Source organism: Rattus norvegicus, chromosome 6, assembly GCF_036323735.1.
Source record: "Rattus norvegicus strain BN/NHsdMcwi chromosome 6, GRCr8, whole genome shotgun sequence".
In the NCBI taxonomy this organism is placed as follows: Eukaryota; Metazoa; Chordata; class Mammalia; order Rodentia; family Muridae; genus Rattus; species Rattus norvegicus.
In genome coordinates this window covers 105,684,230-105,695,785 of record NC_086024.1, presented here as the reverse complement: position 1 = coordinate 105,695,785, position 11,556 = coordinate 105,684,230, and the positions used below count along the sequence as shown (strand labels likewise).

Here is an 11,556-nt window from a genome sequence, read left to right as displayed (position 1 = left end):
CTATTCTGGAAGTTTGCAGTGAAAGCTGAAAACTCAAAGTTCACTCAATTCTCTTCTGCTAGAAAAGATGACAGACTTGACTATGCACGTAGAGTTTGTGACTAGAATTTGAAATGCTTGGAAAGAAGAGCCAAGCAGAGAACAATGTTCAGGCTCGGTGAATGAGACTGGGAATGTCCCCATGATGAAAAGGGGAAAGAAATAGACTGGAAGGGAAAGTGCAGCCCTGCCGTGCTCCCCGTGCTTTCATTACCAGGTGCCCAAATGCCTCAGGGAGACAAGGGGCTGGGAAGAGCAGGAGGCAGCACAGGCACAAAAGGATGATGTGTGAGTGAGTGCACTCCCACAAGATTTTCTTAGGCCTGCAGAAAGGCATGCATCCTTCCCAGTGTCTCTATAGCATGTGCCTGCTACTGATGCTATTCCTGACAGTGAGCTGACCTGGTGACTGATGGAAATGCCAGATTTTGAAGCATTTTAAAAATCAACTATTTTCCATCATTACCATAATTGTTAGGAAGTAGTAACAACTCCAGAGGTATCGACTTTTTTATATGAGACACATTTATTATGGAACATTAAAAAATGATCCAGATGACTGTTTAAAATACATAAACCCCACAATTCTATACATAAAGACCTAAGAGCATGCAGATACTCTGGGCTGGAGAGCCATGTCTGTTCCTGGTCAATCACTTCTCAAAAGTTCTCAAATACTGAAATCCAAAGCAAATGAATTGGCTTGACATGATTCAAAAAGTAAAATATAAACGTAAGGGCATTAAAACCAAGGCAAGAATTAGTCTCCAATCCTCATTCCTGGAGAGTAACTGAGAGCAGGTGTAGGTGTGTGCCCTGTCTGTGTGTATACTCACACAGAATCAGGCCAAAAGTCAAGGGAGCGGCGTGTACCCACATATGTGAAGCCCCGAATGCCGTCAAAAGGATGTAGAACGTCTATCCTCCTTCTGTCTCAAGAACAGCACATTTCCAACCCTAGGCATCCCTTAGAAGGGACCAGTACCGAGGACAGGAGGGTGAGTTCAGACCATGCTGTTCTCACAGCATCCACTGCATCAGAGGCGTCCATATTAGTCTTCGGGCTTTAAGAACATCTAAATTTTCATGGCTTCTATATTTCCATTTTCATCTTCTTCATCATTGGCTCAGTCCCTATTCTTGGCAAACATTTTCCCAATTGTTCCCTCCAAAGTCTCATATCTTCTTGCCATTTCTTCCTCCGACACGTCAGCCTCTACAGTCTCCTCCTCTTCTGCCGCCGCCACTCTGTTCCTGGAATTCATCTGAAGCATGAACTTCTCAACTTCAGGATTAAAGCCTCTGAAAGGCATCCTTCCATAGAGAAGGTCTTCACACAGGGAGAAGCTCTGCTCTTCTATGATGAAGCTCTCCTTCTCCTTCAACTCCGGCAAATCCAGGTACCAGGTCTCATCCCTGATCGTCTTCCGTTCCTCCTCTTCTAGCTGTTTCTGGTTTTCCGAGTCCAGGCCCCTCTGCATGAACTTCATGCGCAGCAGGTTTGTGGATAACTTCGTCTTCTGCTCCGACGCCATGTTGGATACATTTTCAGAGGCTTCCCGCTGTACTGCGCTTGCGCAGGGTCAAGAGGAGAGCAAGATGTTGTGTTCTGTGCTAACTTTTTATTCTGATGTAAACAAGATGGGTATGGCAGGATGTAAGTCAGATAAAATAAGCATGGTGGTCAAAAGTCCACATCAATTCAGAAGTCAGAATTGCATGCTATCCTTATGGTATTGGAATATCCTGAACCTCTTAAGGTAATTACTGATTCTTTGAATGCAGGGTTATTTTGCCTATAGGGACTGTTGAATTTGTCCCTGATAACAATGAATTAACTTTATTCAAATGCAACAGGCCATCAGAATTAGAAATTATCCATTACATATTATACATATTTGGTTTTCTTTTTGTTTGTTTTGTAAAAAGTTTATTGGTGAAGACTCAGAAAAGGGTGTGGGGTGGGAAGGCTGAAGTCCGACTACGTGGGCCGCACCTCATCTTCCTGCTGCATCTGCGCCATCAGCTGCCATCACTCAGTGGCCTGATGCATGCCCATCATGACCAGACTCTTATATTCCCTTTCTGACAACACTGAGCCCTTCAACAGTCCTGGGGTACTGGGGTCCACCGTGCCCTGGGGCTGTCCCTCCAACCAGGAAACCTTCAGAGGGTTGTCAGCCAGGCCCACTTCATTTCTGACGGCCAACTCCGCAGCTCTGACAGTTGCAATCTCCACTATGACATTGCCTGGCTTCCTTCCGGAAACTACCAAGTTGAGAACCTCCCCATACTTATGTAAAAGCCTCAGGAGGACATCTCTGGAGTAGCCCCCTTGGGACTCATCCTCCTTCTTGCACGTCCACTTAAGCTTTAGTTTGGGGTTTCTTTTGCCTTCTCTATTTTCTGTTCTTCCTCTCAGCCTCTGTTCTCGGTCCTGGCGGATCTGCTCCTGGATCAGCCATTGCTGCTCTTCCAACTGACGGGAACCCTCTTCTCGTAATCGAGCCATCTCCTGCTCTAGTGTGGTGGTGTTCCTGCTCTCCTCCTCTTCCTCAGTGGCCTGGGCCTCCCACTCCCTGGCCTCCTGGTCGAGCTTCAGTTTCTTCCTGTTCTCGTCAAGTCTCTGGTTCCTCTCTGCAGCCTGCTTCCTGGCTTTCCTCTCCTTGTCATAGGCAGCCCTGGCTGCAGCATCAGTCAGTACCTCCAAGGCCTGGGACAGCTGGTGGAAGAGTTCAGCTGCTCTGGGGTTATCTAGATTTTTATCTGGGTGGCAGGAGAGTGCTTTTTGTCTGTAGGCCTTCTTCACCTCTTTGTCTGTCGCCTTCTCTTCGACGCCCTGCAGCACATAGAGATCCATTTGTACTAGCTCTTTGATCACTGCCATGATTCTGAAAGAATAAAGATTTTAAACTATCCCCCACTGACCCTGCTGTGAGGAGAAGTGCACCTCACACTGAGGCACCTCACATAACATGTTTTGGGGATGTAGCCTGTCTATAGCCATCCCAAATCATCTGGCTTCGATAAGGCCTGACTCAACAGTCCTGAGAAAAAAGAGAATTAGGGTCAACTTGCCCCAGAAGCAGGGTGGCCTAGAGTTGAACTCAGCCCAAGTTACAAACCAATGAATTTGCTTTCTGTGACTGTTGCCAACTACCTATGTAATTTTCCCTATAAATACCTTCCCCTAATAGGGCTTAGGGTTGACTCCTCTGTCTCCTGTGTAAGATATGTGTTGTTCCCAGAGCTCTAGTTCCTCAAATATACCTCTTGTTTATTACATCAAGACTCGTTTCTCATGAGTTCTTGGGGGGTTGCGTCGTCTCGAGATTTGAGTGGGGGTCTTCCCCACCCCATGGTCTTTCATTTAGGGGCTCGTCCGGGATCTCGCAACCACCCACAACTTCAAAGACCTTCTTGGAGGTAAGGGGGTCCCCAATTGTGTCTGAGTGTGCGGCCGCTGTCTGTGTCTCTGTTCTGGTTCTGGTTAGTATCTGAAAAGCACTTTGGTTTTGCAGCCGCTTTCTGGAGCTGTAAAGCTCAGAAGCTGTGGTCAACAGACGTGTCGGGAGGACCACAAGATGCACCCTGAGGGATGCTTCAGGGCAACAGGAGAGCCAGGGACGCCTGGTGGTCTCCTATTGGGTAGAAGAGGTTCTGTGTTCCTCTTGGAAGAGAAACTTCAAAGACCTCTTCATCTGAAACTGCTTTTGGCTGGTGCCTGTGGACTAGGCACAGCAGTTGTTGTCTGGATATTGTGGTTTCTTTGTGTTGTCTGTTGTTTGTTTGTTTAGTGTTTTTTTGTGATGATAGGACAGACAGTAATGACTCCCGTAAGCTGATGTTAGATTATTGGACAAGTTAGGGACAGAGCACATAATATGTCAGTTGAAGTTAAGAAGGGAAAGTGGCAGACTTTGTGCACCTCTGAGTGACCAACTTTCAGTGTGGGCTGGCCCCCTGAGGGCTCTTTTGACCTGACTATGATTCTTTGTTAAAGCTATTGTTTTTCAGGAAAAACTGGGAGCACACCTGGACCAGAAACCTTACATCTAGGTCTGGCAAAACCCGGTTCAAAATCCTCAGTACCCTCTGCTCCTTCTAAGATCTATCCTGAGGTGGGGGAGCCTCCTGAATGGCCAGCTCCTCTCCCGTATTTATGCGCCATTTCCTCCCCAGCAGCCTTATGACCTCTGCTCCACAGGAAGAAGAAGCAGGGAGTGGGTTTTTGGCTACAGGTACCCGAAGCTGCAGGGCTTGGAGCCTCACAGAGCCTGACTCAACAGTAGCCTCGCCTTTGTGCACTTATGCTGTCCAACCTCCTGAATCCTCTGCCCCTCTGGAGGTCCGGCCCAGGGGATGCAAAGTTGGCTAGCACTCACCCCTGACTCCTCTACTGACCAGATTCTTGTTTTTCCCTTGCGGGCTTATAGACCTCCCCCTGGTCCAGGCAATGGGATGCAGCCCCTTCAGTATTGGCCTTTCTCCTCCTCTGATCTTTATAACTGGAAACTTAATCACGGAACTATTTACTTTATTCGTCAAAGAGTTTTACTTGGTCCTCTTGGTGCTTAACTTAGAAGTTAAAAATAATTTGCTTGAGAAAAATGGTTTTCTGCCAGGGAGTTTGATCTCTCTCTCTTGAGCCTCCTTCCCAAGGAGAGATTCTCCTCCCTTTGCTCCACTTGTCCAGTCTAGCTGCTGTTAACAGTTGTGTATGAAGGACTCCAGGTTAGCGAGTGACCCTGTCTGAAGCAGGCATTATCAGAACCTAAAAGCTTTATCTTAGATCCTGAAGAAAAATTCTCCTGTTGCTTAAACATTCACAGCTTCTAAGGAAGGGACAGCTCAGAGTAGGGAAGTGTGGGGCTGAGGGTGGCAGGTGCATGGGCAAGCAAGCTGCAGGCTGTGCATGGGCAGGGGCCTGAGCCAGCTGGAAAAGAGTTTCAAGGTAAAGGGTCGGTTGGCCAGGGCTGATGCTTTGACAACAAAAAGAGTGCATTAAGAGAACTTTCTTTGAGAGAGCCTGCCTCCCTCCCCTTATCCGCTGGCCCTATTCTAAGAGAAGAGTCTGTCTACATGGACAGTGCCTTTGATCCTATCCCCTCAGCAGCCAGTTCCTTCCCCTGTGATCCAAATTCCCCAGGTTGGGGTGCAGGGAAGCCCCTAAATGGTTTCAAAAAGAATCTACAACAAACTGTGAAGAACTTTGTTTTGCCAGTCAAAATTTAGAATTCAGGCTTTGCCTGTGGCCAAGGTCAGGATTAATCTTTTCTTTTCCATGGGCCTTTTTTTTTTTCTTTTTTTTTCTATTCTTTTTTTTCGGAGCTGGGGACCGAACCCAGGGCCTTGCACTTGCTAGGCAAGCGCTCTACCACTGAGCCAAATCCCCAACCCCTTCCATGGGCCTTTAACCCAGTGTGACAGTTTGTTAAAGGGCTGCTACTGAGGTCCTGAAAGTCCCAGGTGAACCGGTTACAATTCTTATGTCAGCCACTTGGCATCTAACACCCAGGTCCTAACCATCTCTCCATCCTTTTGTTATTAGTTCTTACTAGAGAAGAAGGGGAGACGGAGAGAGGGGAGAAGCCATGGCAGGTGATGTTAAGATTCTGCTCTGTGCATTTACAGGTTATTGTTAATGTTCTCAAGGGATGGATGGTACCGGGCTTTGCATGTTTGAGTGGGCAATTATATCTTACCAATTGGATCTAAGATTATTGTGTTGTGTGTTCTTTTTTTTTTTTTTAATGATTCAATGAACATTTGTTCCTTTTATTCACAAAACATAAGATTTACCCCTTTGTTGAGTCCCTTTTCTTTATGATTTTACACAAAGAACCTTGAGATATATCAATTATAAAACATGTCAAAAAAATCTTTAAAATTTACAAACAGGTACTTTATACAGAGTTCTCTATAAAATCCATCAATGTAAAAAGGACATTGGACTGAATGTAAGGCGAGTCCAGTTGTCATTAGAGTTATTTGTGTTTTGTTGGAGACTTTTCTCTCTTCCGGTCCTGACTTCTCTTTGATTCTCTAGAATGTTCAGCGTATCTGCTAGGTTTTTCCCAGCATCTCTCAGCACCGTTCTGATACCTGTCGTCATCATCTCCTTTATGACCAGAATGCTTCCTACTCCTCTCTCTTGACTTGGAGCGATCTTTTCTTCTAACATTATCACTGTCCTGATTTCGGGTTCTTTGCTTCTCATTTTCAGAAAAAGAATCTCTTCTCTCTCGCCACTTCTTCTTTGGCTCGCCATGCCTGTCTTCTGGCTCTCTGTGCGAGCCTTGTTCTCGGCCATTGCCAACTCTGCTGTAACTATTCTCATGACTTCTGTCCTCCATGTGCTTTGCTGGGGGATCTCGCCAGTCTGCATCTCGTGAGTTCTGAGCTCTGTGTCTTTCAGACCTTGCTCTCTCAGTCCTCCCTTCCTGATGCCTTTGGTCCTCTCTGCCTCCTTCTCGCTGCCTGTCACGTGCCTGGTGGCTCCTGGCTAACTTATCTACTTCTTCACCTCTGGCCTTTCCTTGTCTTTTCTTTCTTGTACCTTTAGCTGAGGCAGAGCTCTGACTGCTGGAGGAGGAGGAGTTGCTCGCTTCACTGGAGGACTCTGAGCTGCTCTCGCTGCTGTCAGAATCTGAGTCAGAGGAATCAGACCCCGAGGAAGACTCTGAAGATGAAGATGTCAGGACCGGTTTCTTCTGCTCAGCGTCTGCTTTCTGGGCTACGATGACCTTGGGCGTATTTTTCAGATGTTCTCGAAGTTCATCCGTCAATCCTCCGAGACCTATGGAAGTGAAGAAGTTGATGGCAAACCGGGTGTTGCGTGGGTTGTTTCGGGGTAACAGTCCTTCAAAGAATGGTTGAAGAGTTTCATCCTTTAACCTCGCATTCAGTTTAGGAAGACCCATGTATTCACACAGCTCCTGGAAGAAGATCTTGACAAAAATCCTACTGGATGATGTTGTCGTCTCTTCACTCAGCTTTATACACTCGAGAACACTCCACGGAAGTGAGTCTGTGTATAAAAGGTGAGCGAACATCTTAGCAACATTTCTCAATTTGTTTGTCTCTAGGCGGTGGATGGTGTTGTACTGTTCCTTGAATATACTTTCAAATGATTCCATGTACTCTTTTTTCAGCATACAAAACCGCCCAGCTAACAGGCCAAAAAATTTTTCATAGGTTCTTTGTTGGGCACAGCAATCAAGTATCATGTTGCAGAGTTCTTTTGTTTGGCTCTCAGCAAACTCCATTTTCAGCAACTTGTGTACACATTCTTCAAAATCTAAACTTGACTGAATAGCAAGATATATTGTATGGCGAAACAAGACTAGGTTGATTTCTGTTTTATCATGAATAGTTACTTTTTGTCCTCCTTCCTCCTCTTCTCCTTCCTCCTCGTCTTCCTCCTCCTCCTCAACTTCACTACTTCCTGCTTCCTGGTCTGTGTTTGAGTCACTGTCTCCTTCATCGAGGATTTCTTTTTTAATAACCTTGTACTTCTCTTCATTCTCCATAAAATTAGGATCCATCTTGAAAACATTAAGAACATCTTCTGGATTGTAGTCATCCTCCAAGGGGAGCATGTGTGTAAACTGATCATCCTCTTCCACTAAGTCAAGTCCTTCCAGAATAACAGGGTGGTCCTTGAATCCATCCTTCCGTACAGCAAACATCACTTCAATCATGTACTGGACTCTTTTGTCAATCTCGGACTCATGCACAATGTTTCGCAGGCGTTCAAAGATTGCATTGATTCCCCTTGGTGACACCTGGGTTAATTTGAGACCACACTCCTTGAGGAAGCCGATAGCTACTTCAACACTGTCATCTGTTGGTCTCTCTAGCAGCAAAGTGAGGATCTCCAGGCACAGAACCTCATGTGCCACATTTTGATTAATAAGATGTGCCACAAATTTTGAAGCAGTCAGGCAAAGTTGCTTATCGTTCCTTCGGTATCCTTTACGAAAATTAATAATTAGTCTCTTGAGGATCAGTTCTCCAATCTGTGGGAACTTTGAGTTGATTATCGCCACCAAAGCTGCATAAAGGTGAGTGAAGATGGGAGAAGCGCTCTGTGCTTGCAGAACAGATCTGGACAGCAGTCCTCTCCCTCTGACGATGTTCTCTTGAAGGAGCTCTTGGATAATGATGCTTATATTACAGATGTTGACCTTGTTGATGAGACCATTGATGGATTTCTTCAGAGCCTCCCAGCTCATCCTCTGGTATGCTAAGCTGTTTTTATCCATAATCTGCTCCTGCATCATCCTGAGCTTTGCAGGAGGAATATACGCTCCCCCGGTGCGGGTGAGCAGCGGGTCCTGCTCATCCTTCTTCTTCTTCTTCTTCTTCTTCGATGTGGGTTCTTCCTGAGTAGAACTCTGGCTCACTCCCCGGTCTGGGCTCCTCCTTTCCGGAGACGGGGATTTCCGGGTCCGTTTCCGATGGTCTGCGTCTCTTTCTCTCTCTCTGCGTTTCTCTCGGTCCCTGCTTCGTGATTCCATGCTGTCATCGTAAGAGTATCCTCTTCTGGATCGCTCATAGTCTGACCGGCTGTAATCAGAATAGTCTCTATCCCGGGGTGACCGGTCTTGTTCTGTATATCTGTCTTCTGGGGAGGAGCTCCTCTGGTGGTATGAATTGTGGCTCTCCCTTCTGTCGTGACCAGAGGATTTCATGTGTGCCACACTACTTTTCATTTTCTGCTGTCGGCTGACCCGATAAACCAGATTCTTCAGGTTTTTTCAAGTGACACGTACTCAATGGTCTGAGTTCCTTGTCAGTTGTCTGTCTCCACATGTCACCTAAAGCTCCACCGCGCCGCCATCACACCAGAAGTGATGTTGTGTGTTCTTTTATGTGAGGGTTTGAGTGTAGGAAAGTGTGTGGCTGGGCCGTGTTTCCGCCGAGATATCTAGCAGATATCTTGGGGCACCACAGTGAGGACCTAGCAGGGTAAAAGCAAATACTCTTTTCTATTTTATATATTTTTACAGCAACAGACTCTAGCTCTAAATTTCTTAATTTTGGATGCACATGGCCACTCTGCTGCGGATCGCCATGCTGCTACTACACCTATGACTAATACAGAAGTAAAGTGAAAAGATGTCTTAACTGGTGAATTGTGTGGCCCAGATCCCATGCTTTCGAGATCTAGGGGAGCTGTTTGTGTTTTACCACAGAATCAAGACAATCCAATCTGGGTACCTGAGCGTTTGACTCGCAAACTGCCTCCTGCTCCTCCTGACAATAGAACTATGCACTCTATTATTGCTGGGAATGGGAATCCAGGTTGATTCACTCACGCTGTGGGCTATTGCCAGATCCTGGCCAGTACCTATGCCAGTTCATAGCAATTCTACTGTTTTGCCAACTTTTTTCTCCACCTCCTGTTTGCGTGATGTTCCCTGTATAGTGCAAAATGGAGAATTGCCCCAACGGTATACTGCCACTAGTCTTTCCTTGTTGCATACATTATGTTTTACTCTTAAAAATTCCTCCCAGCCTTCTATATGGCTGTGAAGGACCACGTTGGCTAATTGGTTAGATCCTATGAGCAGTAGTGCTATGGGCACTGGGGCCATCCTGGCTGCCTTGAGACAAGTTACCCAAGGAGCCTCTTCAGGCAGCAGAGACACATCAGTCGATAATTCCGCTGATCTGAACATCACAACTTAAATATGATGCATAATTGTAGTTTTCCATCATGGCCGGGGCAAGGCAATCACACACTAGATAACTCTACCTATCGTAGAGTCTTACCCACTTGGCATCTGGCTTTCTATTAGCTAATCAATGGATAGATTTAATCCAAGAATAAATTGAAGCATTATATCATATGACACAGCTGTCCTGTGTTTCCTCCCTTAGAGGTTTATGCATTATGCCAATTTTGTCAAGGCCCCTTTATAGTTCTATTTATCTTTTTTACCTCCCCTGAACTCTGTAGTCTCTTCAGGGACATGGGTAAGGCTGAATCCAGAAGGGGCATTTTTTGCTCTGAAGAGAGCAAGAGGAAAGGAGTGCCACCCAGTCTGCGCCAGTCTCCGGGGTCAATTTGGTCAGGGTCTCTTTTAGAATTTTATTTATTCTCTCTACCGGTCCTGAACTTTGAGGTCTGTAGATGTAATATAATTTTTTAATCGACCTCTGAATACCTGGCTACACCCTGGCTTACCTTGACAATGAAAGCAGGGCCGTGGTCTGACCAATTACCTTGGGCACTCCAAACAGGGGGAATATTTCTTCCAGTATTTTCTTGATGACTACCAAGGCCATCTCTTGCTTGGTGGGGAAAGCTTCTACCTTTTTCCTAAAAAGGTATCGATAAGCACTAGGAAACATTTGTAACCATATTTTCCTGGTTTTATCTCTGTGAAGTCCACTTCTCAGTAGGATTCAGGCCGTTCCCCATGGAGCCTCCTGCCAGAGTCAACTTTCCTGAAAACAGTTACCTTTTGGCTTGGTATACATCAGTGTACTATCTGTTCCAAGAGATACTTGAGACCTGTGATATAATATTTAGTTTTTGAAAATGTCTGGATGAGTTTGCTTACCCCTAAATGAGTCCATTGATGCATTTGTTTTATCATGGCCTCTCCCTGTTTTTTGTAGCAGGATCTTCTTTCCCGTTGAGATGTACCAGAGTCTCCTCCTCGGCCTGGCTGGGTCATGGAGGGCCCTTAACAGAGCCAGAATCTCTTTTTTTCTTGCCCTCAGCTGTCAGCAGGCCCCTCTGCTGATCAACTGTAGCAAAGGCATACCTGCTGTCCACATAGATGTTAAGTCTCTTTCTCAGCTCAAGGGCTTTGGTGAGGGGAGGGAGCTCTACCCTCTGAGTAGAGGTGCCTTTTGGTAGGGCCTGAGCCCATATGACTCTGTTTCCATCTACCACTGCTGCCCCAGCCCATCTTTTTCCTTCTCTAAGAAGCTGCTCCCATCTATGAACCAGATGGCATCTACCCCCTCTGTGGCTGGTCAGTCAGATCTTTATGCCACCCCTGTGCTTTAGTGAGCACCTGCTGACATTCTTGAAGCAGGTGTCTAGGTTGAGGTCTGGGAGCAGGGTTGTAGGGTTCAGACTCGTAGGGGCAGTCTGGCAGTAGTGGGATACCCGGCCCAGGCCAAGGTCCACTGTTCTTCGGGTAGTCCATGAGTATTATTTGTTGCCCGTAGTCCCCTGTACTCAAGGTCTTTTGCTGGACACAAGCCCATTTGGGCATAGGAGCACAGAATGTTGGGCCCCCGTATTCATTCACAAAACAACTGGGCGGGCTTCCCTTCTGTCTTTGTGCATAGCCAGCACTCTAGGACCAAGAGGCTTGCCTTCCGGGCTGCTGGAAAGGCCCCTCTGGTTTTTCCTGGGGCGGTCCCTGACCCAGTGTCCTTTTTCTTTGCATTGGCACACTGACCTTTAGCCAGGAATTCTCTTCTGTTGCCAGGTACTGTCTTCCTAGGTTCCCTAACTACTGTGGCCAGTATATGTTCCTCTCCTGTCTT

At 46.4% G+C, this 11,556-nt stretch overlaps 3 protein-coding genes across 3 annotated transcripts; all 3 read right to left on the bottom strand.

Moving 5' to 3' along the window:
* Window positions 1-385: 385 nt before the first annotated feature.
* Window positions 386-1,616, bottom strand: LOC134479438 (M-phase phosphoprotein 6-like). The gene has a single exon (XM_063262790.1). The coding sequence runs from the start codon at window positions 1,572-1,574 to the stop codon at window positions 1,167-1,169; it is 408 nt and encodes a 135-aa protein (XP_063118860.1). The 5' UTR covers window positions 1,575-1,616; the 3' UTR covers window positions 386-1,166.
* An 18-nt stretch (window positions 1,617-1,634) lies between these two features.
* LOC134479433 (dnaJ homolog subfamily C member 17-like) lies at window positions 1,635-4,506 on the bottom strand. Its single transcript, XM_063262788.1, has one exon. The coding sequence runs from the start codon at window positions 2,924-2,926 to the stop codon at window positions 2,072-2,074; it is 855 nt and encodes a 284-aa protein (XP_063118858.1). The 5' UTR covers window positions 2,927-4,506; the 3' UTR covers window positions 1,635-2,071.
* A 1,295-nt stretch (window positions 4,507-5,801) lies between these two features.
* On the bottom strand, window positions 5,802-9,047 carry LOC134479415 (pre-mRNA-splicing factor CWC22 homolog). The gene has a single exon (XM_063262775.1). The coding sequence runs from the start codon at window positions 8,754-8,756 to the stop codon at window positions 6,027-6,029; it is 2,730 nt and encodes a 909-aa protein (XP_063118845.1). The 5' UTR covers window positions 8,757-9,047; the 3' UTR covers window positions 5,802-6,026.
* Between the last annotated feature and the right edge of the window lie 2,509 nt (window positions 9,048-11,556).